At 43.6% G+C, this 18666-nt stretch overlaps 1 protein-coding gene across 3 annotated transcripts in view; it reads left to right on the top strand.

Moving 5' to 3' along the window:
• timm50 (translocase of inner mitochondrial membrane 50 homolog (S. cerevisiae)) overlaps positions 1 to 18666 on the top strand; it is a 147969-nt gene that overhangs the window by 6916 nt on the left and 122387 nt on the right. For all 3 annotated transcript variants that reach the window (XM_078533405.1, XM_078533406.1, XM_078533407.1), the window contains exon 2: positions 17677 to 17708. In XM_078533405.1, the coding sequence (XP_078389531.1) occupies positions 17677 to 17708 (32 nt within the window). The remainder of the gene's footprint in view (positions 1 to 17676; positions 17709 to 18666) is intronic.

The following is an 18666-nucleotide window of genomic DNA, read 5'->3' as shown; positions in this document are numbered from 1 at the left end:
ATAAATTGTTATTTTCCCCTCGTACTGGTGGTCTTGCAAAGTGTCCTGGCCCGTTCAAGATGAAAAGCTTTGACATGTCTCTTTTCAGCAAATTTCCTCAAGCGTTAACATGGGTGGTAAAGCTGCCAAGTTATTTGAATGCAGCAGGGCCTTTAGTCATGTGCCTGATGTCTGCTTGACTCAGTGGTATCACTCTCACCTCCTGTGTTAAAGGTTGCATGGTCAACTCCAGGTACTCGAGCACATAATCTGGCCAGACACTCCAGTGCTGTAATGAGGGGTTGGATGAGATGTTAAACCAAGGCTCCATCTGTCCTCTCAGGTACCTGTAAAAGATTTCGTGAGAGAATCAAAGAGGAGCAAGTGATTTCTCTTGACATCCTGGCTATCATTTACCCCTTATGAAGCAATGCTAATCTAGTCATTATCCCATTGCTGTTTGTGGGATCTTGTGTGTCAGTTGATTGCCACGTTTCCTACATTACAATTGTGACTACACTTCAAAAGTACTTCATTGACTGTAGAATGCTTTGGGATGTCCTGAGGTTGTGAAAGGGGCTATGTGAAAGTTCCAGTCATCTCAGGACAGGAGATTGAAACTGGGAACGTGTTGCCCACTGAATCTGTTCACTGGATAAACTGGTCGAGTATTTGGGGCAGTCTGGGGAAATGTAGCGTTGTCTATAACAGCCATGCCATAAAGTCCAGCTAAAAAACAAGGGGATTGGTATTGTGCTGCTTGTAGTTTTGGTGGAGTGGAGTGTGGCTGGATCGGGCGCAGAAAAGTCATTGTGCCTTTTAACCTTTTCACAGTTCCTGTGTTATGAATGGGAAGGTGAGCAGGCAACCACCACCCTGGGTTCGACCACCCTGGGTTCAGCCATCCTTAAGCAGTTGCCAGTAGGTACTGAAAATGCTGTGGGCACATCTATTCTGCCCTGCAGCCATCTCCAGTCTGCTTGGTTTATTCACCCCATACTGACTATCATCTATTCTGTTTCCTGTTTAATGAACTGCCTCGGCATTATATTTAACAATGTGACCTGGAGCAGTATCTGTGGGTCGCTGTGCAGCGCTTTCTTTGCTAATGTCTGGTGTTCTGTACCAGAAAGCCAGTTGCTGAAGTACCATACTGGAGCCAATCTTTACTTGGTCTTGGAAAAACTCAGCAGGTAGAAAGAGACAAAATTTCTTGTTAAGGCGTCGGATGAGATGAAGAATAAAATGAAACTGAGGGCAAGGACAGCTTTGAGATAGGGTGAGTCGGTGCTGCTGGAGGGAGAGGGTGTGTGTTCATATGGCATAGAAAGAGACAGTTTCTTTTTCCAGCATTTTTTGTTTTTGTTTCAGATTTCCAGCATCCGCAGTATTTTGCCTTTACTTGGTCTTGTGTTTATTTACAGAGTGGAACGTTACAAGCATCTGCCTCCTAACTCTCAACAACATCAGTTTCAGTAAACATATCTTTATATGTGTTCAAGCGAAACAGCCAATTAATGCCCTTCACCTGCATATAATTAAGCATAATTGATATATAATTAATACCTGGGACCTGTCATTTCCTAATATCTTCTCACATCCACATTTCTCTACCTCCCTCTTCATTTGTCTGACACCTGCGTGCTTTGAAAGGTAGCAGAGAAGATTATTATTCAAAGGCTAATGAGGCACACAAGCTTCATTTGGAGATACGTGCCAGAGAGTTCTATTCCCTCAGGTTATTTTGTTGAGTGGCTTCAGTACTCTCTCTTATTTTGGGATTCTGCACCACTTCCATTTTAGGAAGGGTGAAGACTTGAGCATCGATAACACTTATTCTGTTTACAGGTTTTTAGAAACATTAAACTGACTAGCCTGCCATTTTAATATATTGCCTCAGATTATGCTACAATAACAATTTATATAGCAGGTTAATGTAGAAAAATGTGCCAAGATGTTGCAGAAAGGTGTCGTCAACGGAGATGCTCCTTCAGAGGGCAAAGGAGTGTCTGAGAGCTTGTTCAGAAAGCTCTGTTTTAAGGAGGATCTTCAAGGTAGTAAGAGAGTAAGGGAGGGAAATTCTGTTGTTTTGTTCAAGGTAGTTGAAAGCACGGCTGCCAATGGTGGAGTGAAGGAGGCAGGCAGGAGATGTGAAAGGGGCCAGAATTGGAGGAATTGTGTTCTGGTGGGTGAGTGTATGGCTGGAGAAGGTTACAGACTCCTGCTGGGGGACAGTTCCACAGCCCTTCCAAACTTTCGGTGATGGACCATTTCGTGTGTGTGGCATCACAGCCAGGCCTCGATCTGACATGCAGACCACTTTCTTTTTTCACAAAAGTATTTTGCTCCGTACTTTTTCCTGCTGTTCCTTCGGTGTCCCAATTTCTTCCGTTATGTCCCTGTGACGACACCTTGCTTGTTTTGGTTCTGTGTTGGTGTCCTCGAAACAAAATTCTTTACATTTGTTGGAGTGTGTTGAGTATTATGTGGCGTAATGCTCGCTCTGTTAAACGGAACATAGACTTATGGAATAGAACCATAGAATGGTGACAGCCTGGAAGAGGCCATTCAGCCTGTCATGTGCTCACTCTCTGAAGGAGCAACTCATCTAATGGCACTCCCCTGCCTTTTTCCTGGAGTCCTGCCAAGCTTTCCTTTTCTGATAATGTTCCAATTTCCTTTTGAGGAATCGGCCTCCACCAGACTTTAAGGCAGTGCATTCCAGACCCTATTTTTTCATGGGATGAGGGCCCGTATGTTGCCCATCCCTAATTGCCCTTGCTCATTGGCTTGTTCAGCCATTTCAGGGGGAAGTTAAGAGTCAACCGCTTTGCAGTGGGCCTGGAGTCGCAAGTAGTAGATTTCCTTCCTTAAAGGACACTAGTGAACTAGATGGGTTTTTACAACAATGATAGTCTCAGTAATGATGACCGTGAAACTAGCTTTCAATTCCAGATTTTATTAATTGAATTTAAATTCCACTGGCTGGCGTGGTGGGATTTGAACCCATGTCCCCAGGATATTTTTCCTGAGCTTCTGGATTACTAGTTCAGTGGCATTACCACTACACCACCCCTAGCCGGTGGATGTGCAAGAGGCCAGAATAGAGTTGTAGGACTGAAGGAGGTTACAGAGACTAGGAGGCCTGAGGCCATGGAGCACTGTACTATTGATATTGTTAAGAACAATGTATGGCTTTAATTTTTCATTTATATTTTTATTTGGGTGTTAAGAAAGGTGCAACTTGGTTTTAGTTTCACTTTAGAGGCTTTTGTGAGCTGGGTGCCAGGTAGTCTGGGGCCCTTTTTGTATACATGCCTTTTTATTGAGGTTTTACAATTTTTGAAGCAGAGAGATGGGTTACCAAGGGGTTAGTAGTTTAGTGAAGTTTTTTTTAAAAAAAAACATAAAATAGAAAAAATGGTGCTGTTATCTGTCAACAGAGATCCAGAGACATACAGGGAAACAGAGGTCAGTTAGTGTGTGTGTGTGTATACATGAGCGTGCAGGCAGAAGGTCTAATCTGCCTGATATAAATCCTGCAAGTCTGCTGGAGAACTCAGTTTAGGGAACTCATGTTTGCTCTGAAGTTGAAGCAGTAATGAGTTTTGTGGTTTTTGAGGTGTCTCGGAGAGATACCAACTGAAGAGAAGCACCTAGTGAATGCTCAGAAGTCCTCCGGAAGAAAACTGTTTGAAACTGAGCAAATCCAAGCAAGAAACCTTGGTGTGGAGGCAGTGGTAAATCTTCACTCTGGTTTTGTGTCTGTAAGGGTTGTTGGGATAAATGGAATAGTGTGAGTTTGAATCATTTTCTGGTATCTGTATTGAAATCTTTCCAACCTTTTTTGTCTATTGTATTATAGTTCAATTTTTTCTTGTTTTAATAAACGTTTTATTCTTTGTGTTAACAGTACGCTGGTAAACTCTTGTGAATGTGTTCAGTAACTGACCTCCACAGTTTCTTAAGAAAAAGAAAGTTAGGCTTTACCAAGCCCGGTTTCACTCTGGGATCTGACTTGTGTAGTGTTAACATCAGCTGGGCTCATGACAATATGAACAATATTTCACCTTGTTGAAATCTGATCTCATCGCACTACCTGTTAATGTGTTACCCTTCCTCAGGACGAGGATTCTGCCTTACCCAACCGGCTTGTAGAGCATTGGAATACTTTGGCGCAGTTGAGACTATTGCATCTTTTAAGAGAAAAATGGACGAATATTTGTAGGCATGGGTAGGTAGTAGAGCAGTTTGGGTTAGTTTTGAATTATTCTCGCAAAGCGAGCCAGTATAAATATGTTGGGCCGAGTGGTGTCTTTCTGTATTGTAAACATCTGCTTTTCTTTCCATCTCCCTTTCCTTTGATAACCTATTGGCTTTTGAAGAACGTTCCTGGCATCGCAGAATAGCTACTTCCTAATTTATCTTTCCTATTCTCCTCCGCCTTGATGGTTGTTTCCTACTTTCTGGACCATGGGCCTTCAGCTAGGTTTCGAAACTTTAAAACTTAGGTGGTTGAGTCCAAAGGCAGTAATTTTATCCCTTTTAATAAGGTGTTATTCCTGTCGTGTGGAGAACGCCAGGAGATATTCTCGAGTATTAAATTAAATTAAAGGATTACCTTGGTGGAAATGAGCAGCTCAAGGCTGCAAACTGCAGGGAAGAAAGCAGATCTAGATATTGAAATGTGTGAATTGGACATTTAAAATCCCAGGGAGTTTGGTTATCGTGCAGTCTGTTTACTCTGAAGAAACCACACTCACTGTTTTGCTTCAGACGCGGGCTACTTAATTTAACAGTTAAAAAGGTGGGGGAAAAAAAACAATCCAAGTACTGAAATCAAAACAGAAAATTCTGGAAATGTGCTGTGGGCCACTTGTGGTGCTGTCAATCTTGGGTTAAGCCTTTGTAAGTAAGTGTGAAACCATTTAAAACCAAACAAATTTCTCGAAACGTGAGCCAGCAATGCAGTACTTTGTCCCTCGGTAAGGCATTATGTAAATGTCTCTTCCTCCACTCTTGTGCTTTCATTGCTGCGGCCTGTGTCCAACTGAAGTGTTTCGCTTTAGGTTCTGGGAGACTGGTGTTTGTGTGAATCAGCTCGCTTGTTTCCACTGGCTCCTCCTTCCGGCAAATATATTTGTAGACTTCAAGATAAGACTCCAGATAAACTGGGCCTGGGAGTCTGCTGCTTGGATTAGGGAGCTGGATTTGGTCATACCAATTCCAGGGGCCCAGCTCTGGACAGAAGGGCAGTGTTTGAAGAGAGATTTATGTTGTTGCTGGGATTGTCATTGGAGCTGTGAACCCCTACCTCTGTTAGTCCCGGACAGCAAACTTTTCAAAATCGGATCCGCATGTACGGAGGATAGGAAATCAGGCTGTTCACACTGAAACATCTGAATGTGATTCAGTTCAGTTTGGATCCGTTTAGGAGATTTTTTTTTTTTTTTGCTGTAAGTTGACACCAAGTTGAGGCATTGCAGTTTTCACAGCTCATGTGACCCAATATTTCTGATTTGCACTGGAACTATCAATTCCAATTTATTTGTTGGCCAGACTGGCGGGGCTACATGGAAATAGCAGCAGAGAGGGACTAATTGGATAGTTCCTTTAAAGGGCTGCACAGACACAATGGGCTGAATGTTTTCTTCCTGCACTGAAATTTTTTTATTCCTTCGTGGGATGCGGGTGTCGCTGGGTAGGCCAGCATTTATTGCCCATCCCTAATTGCCCTTGAGAAGGTGGTGGTGGGTGAGCTGCCTTCTTGAACCGCTGCAGTCCATGTGGTGTAGGTACACCCACAGTGCTGTTAGGGAGGGAGTTCCAGGATTTTGACCCAGCGACAGTGAAGGAACGGCCGATATATTTCCAAGTCAGGATGGTGAGTGGCTTGGAGGGGAACTTCCAGGTGGGTGGTGTTCCCATCTATCTGCTGCCCTTGTCCTTCTAAATGGTAGTCGTGGGTTTGGAAGGTGCTGCCTAGGGAGCGTTGGTGAGTTCCTGCAGTGCACCCTGTAGATGGTACAAACTGCTGTTACTGTGCGTCAGTGTTTCTAAATAGCTTGGGTACAGTTTGTACTTTGGGCAGTACTGTCGATTGGGATATGGAGGAATTAAAAATCAGCAGAATAGTCATTGAGAAAGCAATGTCCTGAATATTTTTAAATTTTGTGTATAAATTTTCAGCCTGCAGTATCAATTTTGCTATGTATGATAAATCACTTTGGGAGCTAGTTAATGGTGCAGGATTGGTCAGAGGGGCTTGTGGACAGGCAGCTATTCAATGAGGAAGAATTGAAGACTGAAGTATTTCACGTAGAGTTCCTTAAATTACTCATTTGTCAAAAAATGTTGTTCTGGTGCATTTAAATTTGGATCGAAATTTGGGACGGCCATTATGCGAACGGAGTCTTGGCTATAGTAAATCTACATCTTCTGGTGCCCAGAACGCTGATTTCTGGACAATCAGTTGTGTGGAAGTGCCTCCATGAGCTGGTAACCAGGCTCCTAACCTGAAATGGCCCAACCTCCTTTCAACTGGCGAGAATCGAATCTCCTCGTCATCAATCAACGAAACCAAGAGAAAGTTTAAATTCACAGCCGAAAGAGTGGATGAATTAACAAGGGCCTGGCCGACGCCACTCTTGAGCACGGCACCGAGTCCTAGTTGAGACCCAGAGGGAACACCAGCTTTGGAATCTGGGAGAAAGAGCCACTGGTCTTGGAGATTTGAGTTACAGTGAAACTTGGGCTTTTCACTACAGTGATCTCGTACAGATATACACAATAGCTTAGGGTATGGAAATGGTAAATCTCAAATAAGATTTCAAATTGGGTGAATTAAGACAAATAGAACCACAGGTTGAAACTAGTTAACAGTGTCATTAATGACATGACATAAATGCAGAAAAAAAGTCCCAGTCAGCTGTTCAGCAGTGAATGGAAGCAAATGGCCACAGAGCCAAAAAGAGAGATCTGTAGAATATATCAAGCTTCATCAAAGATTTGTGTGCGTCAGGGACAAGGAGGATTGAAGAGATGGAGGGATTTCGGGAGGGAATTCCAGAGCATGGGGCCTGGAAACCTGATGGTGTGACCGTGGTCACCAGTGATAGGGCGAAGAGAGGCAGGACAGTCAAGAGACTTGAGTCACGAGAATGGAGTATTTGGGAATGAAGGGAAAGTCGGGGGGAGCAGTTGGTGATCTGGGATTCTAGGGCCGGAGGAGGTGGGCGAGACAAGGTGCTCTAAATGAGAGGATGAGAATTTTCAATTTGAGGTGCTGAAGGACCGGGTGTGGATGTAGGTCTGTGAGGACGAGGTAATGGGTGAGTGGGGCCTGCTGCAGGATGACATGCAGGCAGTGAAACTTTTGATGAGCCAAAGCTGCAGTTTGACAGTGTTTCAGCTGCATCGAATAAAACAGGTGCTTAGGACAATGTTATGGAGGCGAAAATCGGAGGGCTTTGTGATGAAGGGCTCTGCTCCGAGTCAAATGGGGCACTGTGGTTGTGAATGGCCTGGCTTAACCTGAGACAGTGGCCAGGAAGAGGGATGGAATTGGTGGCAAAGGAATTGAAAAGTGTGATGGCACTGATGACGGCTTTGGCCTTTCCAGTGAGCGCTGTCAAATTGGATGTTTCAAAGGAGCAGCTTCGTGGGGGAAGGTGGGGGTGAGTGCACGAGCGGGGAATTCTGTTTGTGGTAGAATCACTTATTGTGTCAGTAATGAACGGCTGGTTTGAGTACAGTGCTTTGAAGGCTTCACACTTTCCTCAAACATGAGTGAATGTAGTTCCAGGTATTCCACTATTTGGGACTATGCCGCGATGAGGGAACAGGAACTACATTCCCCCAGCAGCCTGTAACCTGACCCTGTTTGCGACCAACGTGTGCTACAAAGACATGCATGACCGATTCGTACAAAACACGTCCAGTATTATTTTCTTCAAAAACTATTTGATTTGTTCAAAATAAAACACATGCTGTCACCGTGTCTGAGTGTATGTAACTAAAACATGCACATTTGGTCATACTTAATCAGAATGCGGTTGGTTGTATTCTCCAAACCCAGCCACCATGTTATTATTTTTCCCAGCTGCAGTGTGGATGATGTCCACTGGATGGCAGCACATACCTTGTATTTGGACACATGCCTTTCACCATTGCTGGATCAAAAGTGATGCCAGGTTTGTCCTCGGCCACTCTGGTTTGCGAAGGGATCAGCCGCTCTAGCAAGTACGTCGGGCACTTGTTCATCCCTGGAATCGTGGAATATGCCTAAATTTGAAAGGATTTGTTGTCAGACACTGGCAGATGGAAATGGGGCACAGTCCTCTGCCAATAATTGAGAGAGCATGATTAAACCAAAAGCATAACCCACGCGATTCCTAAGTGGTGTTGATGTATTGTGACCCACGGGTTTAATTGATGAGATGGGATAGTGGGTTTTCAGCTGTTGCTGCTTTGAACTCCAGCGCGAGATGGTTTTCAGCTACGCCCGAGCCTGTCCCTTTGTTTTCATATTGTGAGAACTGTTGAAAGATACCATGCAGGCAGGATGTTGAATCCCAGTGTGCCAAACTGCAAGCTGACTATAATACAGCATGGTAATTGTGCGGTAAAGATCGTGGTTCACAAACATCAGCCGGATCCAGTGAAGACGCCATGTTTCCTTTTGCTTAGTTTTATTTCTTTGTGTGTCTCTGTCTCTAACTTTGTTGATGAATACGCTACACGCCAGCCTAGGTATGCTATGTAGCTGTGTGATGGTATCCTCGGGGTTAAGTAAACTCCAGCAGGGGTGTGCTCCTTCCATGTGGTGCTCCTTTTGCCTGTGGTCCAACTGGGAACGATGTTAACTTGTATGTAGCATTTTCAAGGGCAGTGGTTTTCACAGAAAAATAAATGCAAACATACAAGAAGTATTTCAGCCATCAGGTCTGCCCCACACAGCCTTGTTGTAACTGCGCAACAGGAGCCCCCGCTGAGGACCTCCTCATGCTCCCATCCACCATCCCCCATTCCCAAACCCTTATCCCCTCCATTTAAGAAGGGAACTTGGCCAGTTCAGGGGAAGAAACCATTCAGGAACACCTGTTTCTAGCTTCAAAGCAAAATGGAGTTCTAGGAGATAGCACTGACCATGAGGTACATCACCCAGTATCCCACCTCTCCTTCGTAAGCAGTTTCCATCGTGAACTTGTCCAGCTCCCATTTGAACAGGTGTGATGAATTTTCACTTGCGGCATGAGCTGCTAACTTATTCCAAAGATCAGTCACCATTTGAAAAAGGAGAAACAACCTGCTATCTAACCTGGCTTTATACTTAAATAGCTAGTATGCATGCTGCCTCATTCTCCTTAACTTGTCTAGTTAAAATAACCTGACCACAGGGACACAGTCTGGTCCCTGTAATGTTTTAAATACAGTATTTTCAGCGAACTCTCCCCAAAGTCTATACTTTTCTAGAGTAAAAAGACTCGAGTTTCCTAAGGCTATTATGGTAGGTGAGAGCTTTTGAATTGGGTGTTAATCTGGTGGCATTTAAACCTTTTCCAGGACTGACACATCTCCCACCATCCAAGGGGCCCAGAACTAAGCACAGTGTTCCAGATGGAGCCTAACCAAGATCTTGTACAAAGACCTGGTGGTCTGTTCTTGACCAGCCTAGCTATTCGTCCTCTGACTCTTTTGATTTGCTACAGCCTCTCGCCACTGGTCATGGACTTTTAGAGACATAAGTTCAGGGTTAGCTTGATAGATGCATCCCTTCTGTTAAATGTGAGCTTATTGCCCCCCCCCCCGCCCCGCCCCATCAAATCTAAATCAGATTAATTTTTTTGCTTCTCGAAGGTTCTGATGCCAGTGCAGATTGCGCCGTCTGCGACTGGCGGGCAGAACCCTGACACGCCCTTCACATTGTTGATGTGGGTCGTGGAGGAATAAACCTAAACTTGGCCCCTGCAGGGCTGCTGTTTTTCTGTTCTTTCTGAGGGGCTGCTATCAGTAATGAAAACCCCCTGTCTGAGAATGCAACCTATTCCCCCTCCAATCCACGGCCTGCCCTTCAATCCCACAGGGCTGCCTCAAACTATGTGTGGCACCTTATCAAGAAGTGTTTCGAAAGTACAAATATATGCTGTCTATAAGGGGCATCTTCATCCATCAAACTGGTAACCTCCTCAAAGAATTCAGCTAGATTGGTAAGATGCGACAGGAACGGGAATAGTCTCCTCGATGCTGTTCCGTCACTCTGATTATGGCTAACTTGTGTCTCAACTTCTGTCTACCCACCTTGTTGTGGTAAGCCCAATACCCTTACCTAACAAGAATAATATTTTTTTTCAAGAAACGATGTCGTGTATTCCTAATAACACCGCCTCTGTCAAAGTGATCCCAAAACACTGGTCAAAGCCCTGGAATTTCTATATAATGGAATTGGACTTAATTGGACAACTTGAAACGCAGGTTTTCAAATGCTGGCCTTATCAAGCACTGTCAAGCACAATCTAGGTGATCACGTTTTTGTCTCTCTGCCAGCAGATTCCTGGATTTGTTGACTGGCTTGTGCACGATGTTTGGTAACTAATACATGTTTGATGCGATGCTGCCACTTTTTTACCTCCTGGGTAGTTGTCACTGATGTATATCCAAAGGCGCTCTCACACACACAACCCCTTGAAACCAACTGGCTTAAATCAATGGCGCTGATTGGAGGAAACGTCAGTCATTTCATAGGTTACAGGCAAGGTAACTTGCTTCTGTTCAGCAATTCCATTCATTTTTCCAAGCAATCACCAGAGCTTCGTGTCATAAAAGCTGAACAATTTTTTCAGTCACCTTAAACTCTGATCTTGAGCATTCTTTTTGTGCTTTGCCAGGTTGTAGCATTTGTTTAGATTCAGTTGATGTTCCAAACCATTCTGCCCATCTTGCGTTAAATAGTCAATAACATTTAGTGTGCATTAATAACAGTCCCATTGTTTGTGGGTAAAACATTAGCCAGTGTGGCACAAAGTCCCAGTCTCTAATTGAGCACATCTCATTTGGTGTGGCAGTTTGGGCTAATGTTGAGCTGGACTGCGGAGAACAGGAACCCATCAGAACTACGTAGTGATCTGTGTTGGAAAGTGTGGAAATTAGGTGAAGTTGGGGCATGTCTTGGCTGTTGATTTTCCCTTCCCCTGCTTTGACAGCCTGCCAGTGCTCCTCATCTCAGATGAAAACGTGAAAAGTGGCCATCTGTGTGAGTTGTCAGAGACTGTCGATCCGTACCTTAGGGTGAGTCAACACCTTCAGAAAAGGGAGACTTGAATTTTATCTTCACCTCGTTCAGAAGTTCAAGTTGCTCCTGGATCTCAGTGTCCTAATATTGAGTGTCCATAAAACTGTCTCCTCCCCATCTTCCTGTCCTAGCCCCCAAACTCTCACCCACCCATGTTCTGAATTTTTGCTTATTTGCAGCTTCAACTCTTTATCTTCCCTCACCCAGTCTCTTCGAGCTCATCTAAAAGCTCATTGAACCTTCCCTCCCTCAATTCCCTCTGCAGTGATTATTCCCCTTCCGGACTCCATCTTGGCCAACACGGCCCTTGGATTTTCCCCACATCTTTCACAACTCAGTATCAACCTCCTCAAAGATGTCTCGACGAATTTGTCCCCTCCAATGACAGCCCATCTTCAGCCCCCCTTTCCTATCAAATATCCTTGAATGTGTTGTCTCCAGCTCTGTCCTAACCTCCTGAAACTCCCTGTTCAGATCCATCTTGTCCAGCATCTACCCTTGCTACAGCATTGCACAGCCATATCCAGAATCAAGAATAGTATTCTCTGTACCGTGACACTTTTGATCTTCCTCACCTTTCTCGATCTCTCCACTGTTGACCATGCCATCCTCCTCCAACACTTTATCCTTGACATTCAGTTTAATTGAACTCCCTTAGTAAGATTCTATTTCTAATCTCATCTTTAGCAATGGGCTCTCCTCCCCTACCTGCAATAATCCCCAAAAGACCCTTCTCTGGCTTGCTTTTCTTTGTCAAATGCATGCTGGATCATTGTGATATACTGGCAGGCAGTAGACTTTGGCATGCACAGCAATGTTGTTGAGCTCTACTTTTCCACTGCCTCTCTCGACCTCTTTGCTGCCTCTGTGTTGTTAGACTGTTTGTCTAACGTCAAGTCTTGGATGAGCTACCATCCCCTCTCATCCTTGGGGTAACTGAAGCCCCTGTCACAGGCTCCACTCCCTTGCCATTGATTTCATGCACCTTCCTGACTGTTCTCTGGAATAGGCCATTCACAACTGTGGCACCCGATTCCACCCTGAGCTAAGATGTAAATCCTGCTTCCGTATCCTACGCAACGTCACCAGGATCACACACTTGCCACCTCTCAAAGCTCCCAACCTCCACCTCTTATCACACGCCCTCCTCTGATGAAACCTTAATTATGAGCCTTTGTTACTTCCCAATTCACAAATATAATACTCTCCTTTGCCAATCTTCCGTTCTGAACCAGGTGTAACTTTTCCTAAGTTTTGCAGCCTGTATCCTGGACTGGATTGCCTTGCTTATCTTTGCTGACCCCCTGCGTCCAAACACATTGAATTCAAAACCTTTGTCTTTGGAGATCCCTCTGTAACGGACTCTTTCTCTGCCATATCCTCTTGCCTACTCTCCTTTCCAGGAAATTTAATTGCTTTGTTTCTTGTCTTTTGCACATTGCACCCTCAGTCCTTCTCAGGAGCTCCCTTGTTAAACTTTTCTACCTCCCTTGCTATACCTCTTCACCTTTTGAAAATTTCAGCATATCCTTTTAACCTTGTTTTCATTCGCTGTCACCTAGTTGTTCTTTTCCCCCGCTTGACACCTCTTCCTCCTTATTTGTGAAGCCTCCTGAGATATTTTACTGTGTTGAATGTATGACTAAACACAAGTTGTTATTTTAAATAAAAATCACCACCCTGGAGGGGACACGTACATTAAAAATAGTGAAGAAGGTAATTTGTGTTAGTGAGAAGAGAGCTGCCTAGTGAGCAGGTATGGTTTTATTAAAGCAGCACCATCTTAGTTATGATGGCTAGTAAATAGATTTATCCTCGCGAGTTGCCAAAGGGCCATTGTACCTTGCTGCCGTTGTTAAGCATCCTAATCCTTGGGCTGTTTCTACTTTACCAGCAAGTTGTGAATTTGTGGATTTCTTGACCTTTTCCAATCGAGGAGCAAACAGTTTGTGTTTCATTTAAATGAGTTTGACGACAAATCTGCCAAAGGCTTGCTGCCATGTGTTAGTGTGCGAGTGCCAGCAGTTAAAGCTAACAGAAGTATTAGCACCCCTGCATGTGGCACTCTGTCTGCTCTCCTGCTGCTGCCCTACGGTCCCATCTGCTTCACCAGCTCACTTAATTGGTTCCTTTTGTTTTACATTTTTGTTGAGGAATACAAATCTTTCCCTATCATTAACCCCTTTGAGAACTGCTGTAACATTTCTTTTCTCCAACGATATAACGCATGCAATTATTGCCAGGAAGGTAAACACTGAGCCACAGGAGAGCTTCAGTTGTGAACTGAGTCCTTGTTTTCCCAAAAAGAAGAGGAGAAAAATCAATTTGATCTATTTTAAAGACTTTGCACACTGGATATTTTTTTCCAGCAGTATAATTCCTATCCCCACAATGTGATGCTTTTATCCAAAAATTGCAAGATAGTTAGATTTACATTTCTTCATACGATCTAAGTTTTTAAGACCAAAGTCTGGCACTAATTTAACTATATCTCCTGATTTAGCTTGTCTCAAAATACATGCGCTCATATGGCATCTTATCACACTGAAATACCTTGACACTTCCACACAGCGTAGAACCCTTTAGCTACAGTAGCCTGTGTAAGTAGACCTTGTAAAGCTACCCTGTGTTGTGCATTTGGCCTTATTCTCTGAGGTGTCCTTCAACGTGGGTCTTGGCCTTTACATCAAGTCCCCTCGAATTTAAAACTAGTAGCTGAATTCCCTTTTCTTTTTTCACCTGGGTTGCTAAAGGTTTGTCTGGAAACCTAGATGAACTCTTCTTCTTTCCAATAAATATATTGCATCAGAGCAGTCGTGGGTGTCAAAAGACCCCAGTTAGGGAGAGAGCCATTGCTGGGCCAATTCCAAGGCATGTGCAGTCTTGTAACTATAAACTGGAGGGTGAATTCTTCCCGGGTGTTTGTTGCTAGTTTGCCAAGTGTGTGTTTATCTTTGTTACCTTTGTCAGAATGTGCCAAAGCTTGAAAAGCTCCTGTTAAAAAAGATTTCATAACGGACGATGTCTACTGTTAGAATCTTTCACGATTGCATAATTTAAGCAGACGGAAGTGGAACTTTGCCTGGAAATCACTGAATGGCCATTGGGCAGAAGTGGAGGAAGCAGTTTGAGCTCGTGCTCCTGTATTATTGATCTTGGCTTTTCGCCTAGCGCAATAATAAAAATAAGTGAGAGGTTAGCATCAAGCAGTTGGAAGCTCGGTGAAAGGTCTAGAAAAGAGAGTGAGAAACTATCTGATTACTAATTTATGATATTGGTGTCATTTGTGATTTGGCGTGTCTTAGTTTTTTCGGTGAAAACTGTCTTCGTATTGGTTAAAATAAAACAAAATCAGTTCTATCCCCGTGCTTTCCTGCCCTCAACAATACAGCGAGAATAGCTGTGTCGAAATGTGTCTGCCTTTCCCACAGTTGGAGTGCTACACGTTCCCAAAATGACTGGTAGTACATGTTGACTTTGTTCTTGGAAGACAGCTTAACCAAGATCTGACGAGGAGAACATTTCTGTTAAATAGACCTTTTGGAAATCCTGACAAAAGCATGTTTCAATGAGCGATTCTCTCATGGTTTCCTTTATCAGAGAGCAAAGTATGAAATACGCACAATGAATTTGAGACTCTGATAACCGTTCTGCATACCGCAACACTAGTTTTGTGCTGACAAAGGAGAGATGATTTTTATAAGCAGACCTAGTCTGCTATGATCTCAACCTTGTTCCTGGAACTAATATTTACCTTCTGCCATCAGCTCCCCTACCCCACCCAATCCAACCCAACCCATGAACACTGAACCGAATTGTAATAATTCCTTGGCTTACTAGCTCTGTGACAGGTAATTGAACTTCAGACCTTGCTGATCTCTGGCTCAGTTATCCAGTCAACTGAGTCATGAGAGGAATCTCTTTAGCCTTTCACACTCAGCTTATTTGAGGAAGATGTGACATTGGAGCTGGACCATAGCCTAACAAGGAGCCCATTTCTATGCACTGGACCTACTGAGAAACATCATAAAAGCAAGTTAATGACATGATTAATTTATCAGAGAGCAAAGCATGGAATATACTCTAGATTTGATACGTTTTAATATTCTGTAAATTTCATGTTTCATCCTTCAGTGTTAGTACAAAAGAAAAATGCAGCTCAACATTTTTATATGTACAAGTCCTAAGGGAGCTGCTGTGTATTGGTACTACAACATTAGAGCTATTGTCATGGTGGGTTACGGCAGTCCATAGAGTGCTGGCACAGAAGCCCTCTGTCTCTTTCTGATCAGGGAGTTCTTGATCTTAGCCAATTGATTGGAGGAATTTGTAAGGGGAGGTGAGGCACTTCCATGTGAAACAGAGTGGGAAGGGTGTCCACGCACTGCCTAGGGACCGGTAAGGAATGGTACTGAGCTCTGGGCTCAGCTTCCGTGTGTTGCATCGACTGTTGAATCTTGAGTGGCGTGAGGAGGCCTCATTTTGAAGGCAAAATCCCCTCTCTAAATTGATGAGTGACGGGTGTGATGTTATAATTGACAATGAACTGGGTTTCCCGGTTGCTTGCATACGATACCATCATGACAGCAGTGATGCATGGCTACTCTTGGATTTCAAGTTGGTGCCTTGCTATATCTAAGCCTTGATCTTTCTGATAATTTTCCACGCATGTTATGCAGTTGAAGATACGGGCATATAATCGGCACTTTACCACCCACCTCTGATATCACCTGGAACTGAAGTGTATTGCCACAGGCAGTGAGTGACCCGAAAGTTGCAGCCAAATGGCCATTATTCACGTATAGGCTTTGACAGTGATAGTTAATGGATTAAAAGCAAAATACTGCGGATGCTGGAAATGTGAAACAAAGACAGAAAATGCTGGAAAAATTCAGCAGGTCTAACAGCTTGAGTGGAGAGAAAAAAGCAGAGTTAACGTTTCGAGTCCTGATGACTCTTCAGAGCTCTGAAGAAGAGTCATAAGGACTCGAAACGTTAACTTGTTTTTTCTCTCCATGGTTAATGGATTATTTGGCTGTCAAGGAAGAGATTCTGTCCTTGTGGGCTCCACACGGAGTTCCTGTCGGAATCACAAGAAGAAAAACCTGGCACTTTTTTTTCTTGCTAACCCCAATACTACTATTTTTTTAAAAAAAAACTTGAGTTTAAACAATTTGGCACCGAACAGGAAATTTAAACAGCTTTTTAAAGGGTTGGGGTGGTCTATTGTTGCAAAACTCCTGTCAGTTGAGCCCCCATGACTGAGGTGTTTTTGCAGAATTCCTGTTTGTTTTGCTTAACACTTTTTTTTGGAAAAAGAAACACAAGTGTCTTGGCAGCATAATCAGGAAATCTGTGCAGTAATTATTTTTGTCACTTAGACACGTGTGTTTGTATTTTGCTACTTTGCAGTATAAACGTGTCATGTAAATATTGCTTTTCAGTAAAACTGCTGAGTCAATTAATCTCTGCAGTGAAAGGCAACACTAATACCCCCAATACTGACATGAGGGCCACTCTGCAATGCTGCTTTTCCCCTCCCCTTCTCTCCTGAAGGTGCTGATTCATGCTGAGGGGAGCAGTTCTGCAACGCCAACAGCCAGGTACCCTGCCTGAGTGACGGTTGTTCCTGTGCAAGCCTAGACAGCAAGTGCTGGCAAATTGTTCTCATGTTCAGGGACATGGCAGCTGAGCCAGTTCCTGACCAGATGTAGTCACAATCCGGCACAGAATGGTCCCCATGCTGCTCCCCCATACACATGCACTCTGTCCCACAGCAGTCAGTTGCTAGCTGCTGTTTCTTCCCCCTCTACAGACTGATAGCAGTTATTGCAGATGTCCACTGCCCTACCTGGTAGCAGCGAGCTCATGTAGGGGAATCAGACCATGGAATCTTCCACATTTGTGTGGCTACCTGCAACGCTGGGTTAGCGAGAGCGCGTGGGTGACTTAACCCAGTGGCGTAACTTGAAAGCTTTCACTTAAAAGTTTTTCAAAAATTAAACACAGGTTGAGAGCGAGTGGACTTGAGCAATAAGGAATGAGTACCGAATATGTCAAGTCCAGCTGGTGGTGATAACGGTGACTAAAGGCATCCACTTTATATTGTACAGTGTGAGCAAGGCTATGTAACCTGAATGCAAGATGCAATTGTTCCAAAAAAAAAAAGCAGTACTCCATGAGTCTTTTCACATGAATATGAAGTACCATGCTGAATTTTATTTTTAGTAATGCATATTGAGTCATAACGCTCTTAATTGTATAAAATATCCCCTCATTCTAACTTAACACACATTTTAAAACCTCTAATTGTTGCTTTTTGTTGTCAATAACTAATGTATTTCTTTTCTTTCTCCATTTCTCCCACCCCCCTGCCCCCCCCCCCCCCCTCAAATTTTATTTTGCAGGTAGTAATTCAATAGATGAAACTGGAAATAAGGTAAGAAATCTTTGATTTTGCTCGCTAACGCTGGGTATATGTCGACAAGGAATTCAGTGCTATGGAGCATGTTGTCATCCTTCAGAGATTTGGAAGAATTTTATGCTGAAACAGCTGAGAATTGTTTAGCAAGAGAAAAGCCATTTCAGTTTTCATGGGGCAGGCTGCAATAACCAGGATATTGTGAGAGATAATTAAAATCATTTCTTTATCTTTCGCTGTTGCTCTCCCCTCCCCTCCAGGCTCTTTCCTTCACACAGACTCTTATCTCTGGTGATGGTTGAACAGATGCACGCTCTGCACTAACTCTAGTTCTTCTCCATGTTCAGTTGACAGTAGCTTTAGGCTGGATTTATTTGCATCCTGAGCTAAAACTTCTGACTGCTGCAAAGTTGATTTTGTTTTTTCAACTCTCGAGTTGTCCATTCTTCACCTTGAGTGGAATGGATCAATATTCCCTAGAGTTTAGAAGAGTGCGAGGTAATCTTTTTGATACATATAAAATTCTTGGAGGGCTTGACAAAGTAGGTGCTGACGTGTTGTTTTCTCCTTGGTTGGAGAGTCTAGAACTTGGAGGCATAGTCTCAGGATTGGTGGTTGGCCATTTAGGACTGAGGCGCGGAGAAATTTCTTCACTCAGGTTTGTGAATCTTTGGAATGGCCTGACCTAGAGGGTGGTGCGTGCTGCATCATTGAGCATATTCAAGGCTGAGGTCGACACCTTTTTGGACTCTTAAGGGACATGGAGGTAGGGCAGGAAAGTGGTGTTCAGGTAGAAGATCAAGCATGCTCTTATTGAATGGTGGACCAGGCTCAAAGTGCTATTTGACCTACTCCTCCCGTTCCTTATGTTCTTATATTCCTAAGCTGTGTGCAGCCACCTGATATTGGCTTTGACTTACTCGTTTACACAGTTTAATTCATTTCCATTAAAAGAAAATAATTAGTGAAATGAGCT

This window comes from Cetorhinus maximus, chromosome 32 (genome assembly GCF_964194155.1).
Source record: "Cetorhinus maximus chromosome 32, sCetMax3.hap1.1, whole genome shotgun sequence".
In the NCBI taxonomy this organism is placed as follows: Eukaryota; Metazoa; Chordata; class Chondrichthyes; order Lamniformes; family Cetorhinidae; genus Cetorhinus; species Cetorhinus maximus.
The sequence above is the reverse complement of the archived record's forward strand: the minus strand, read 5'-3'. Positions and strand labels throughout refer to the sequence as shown.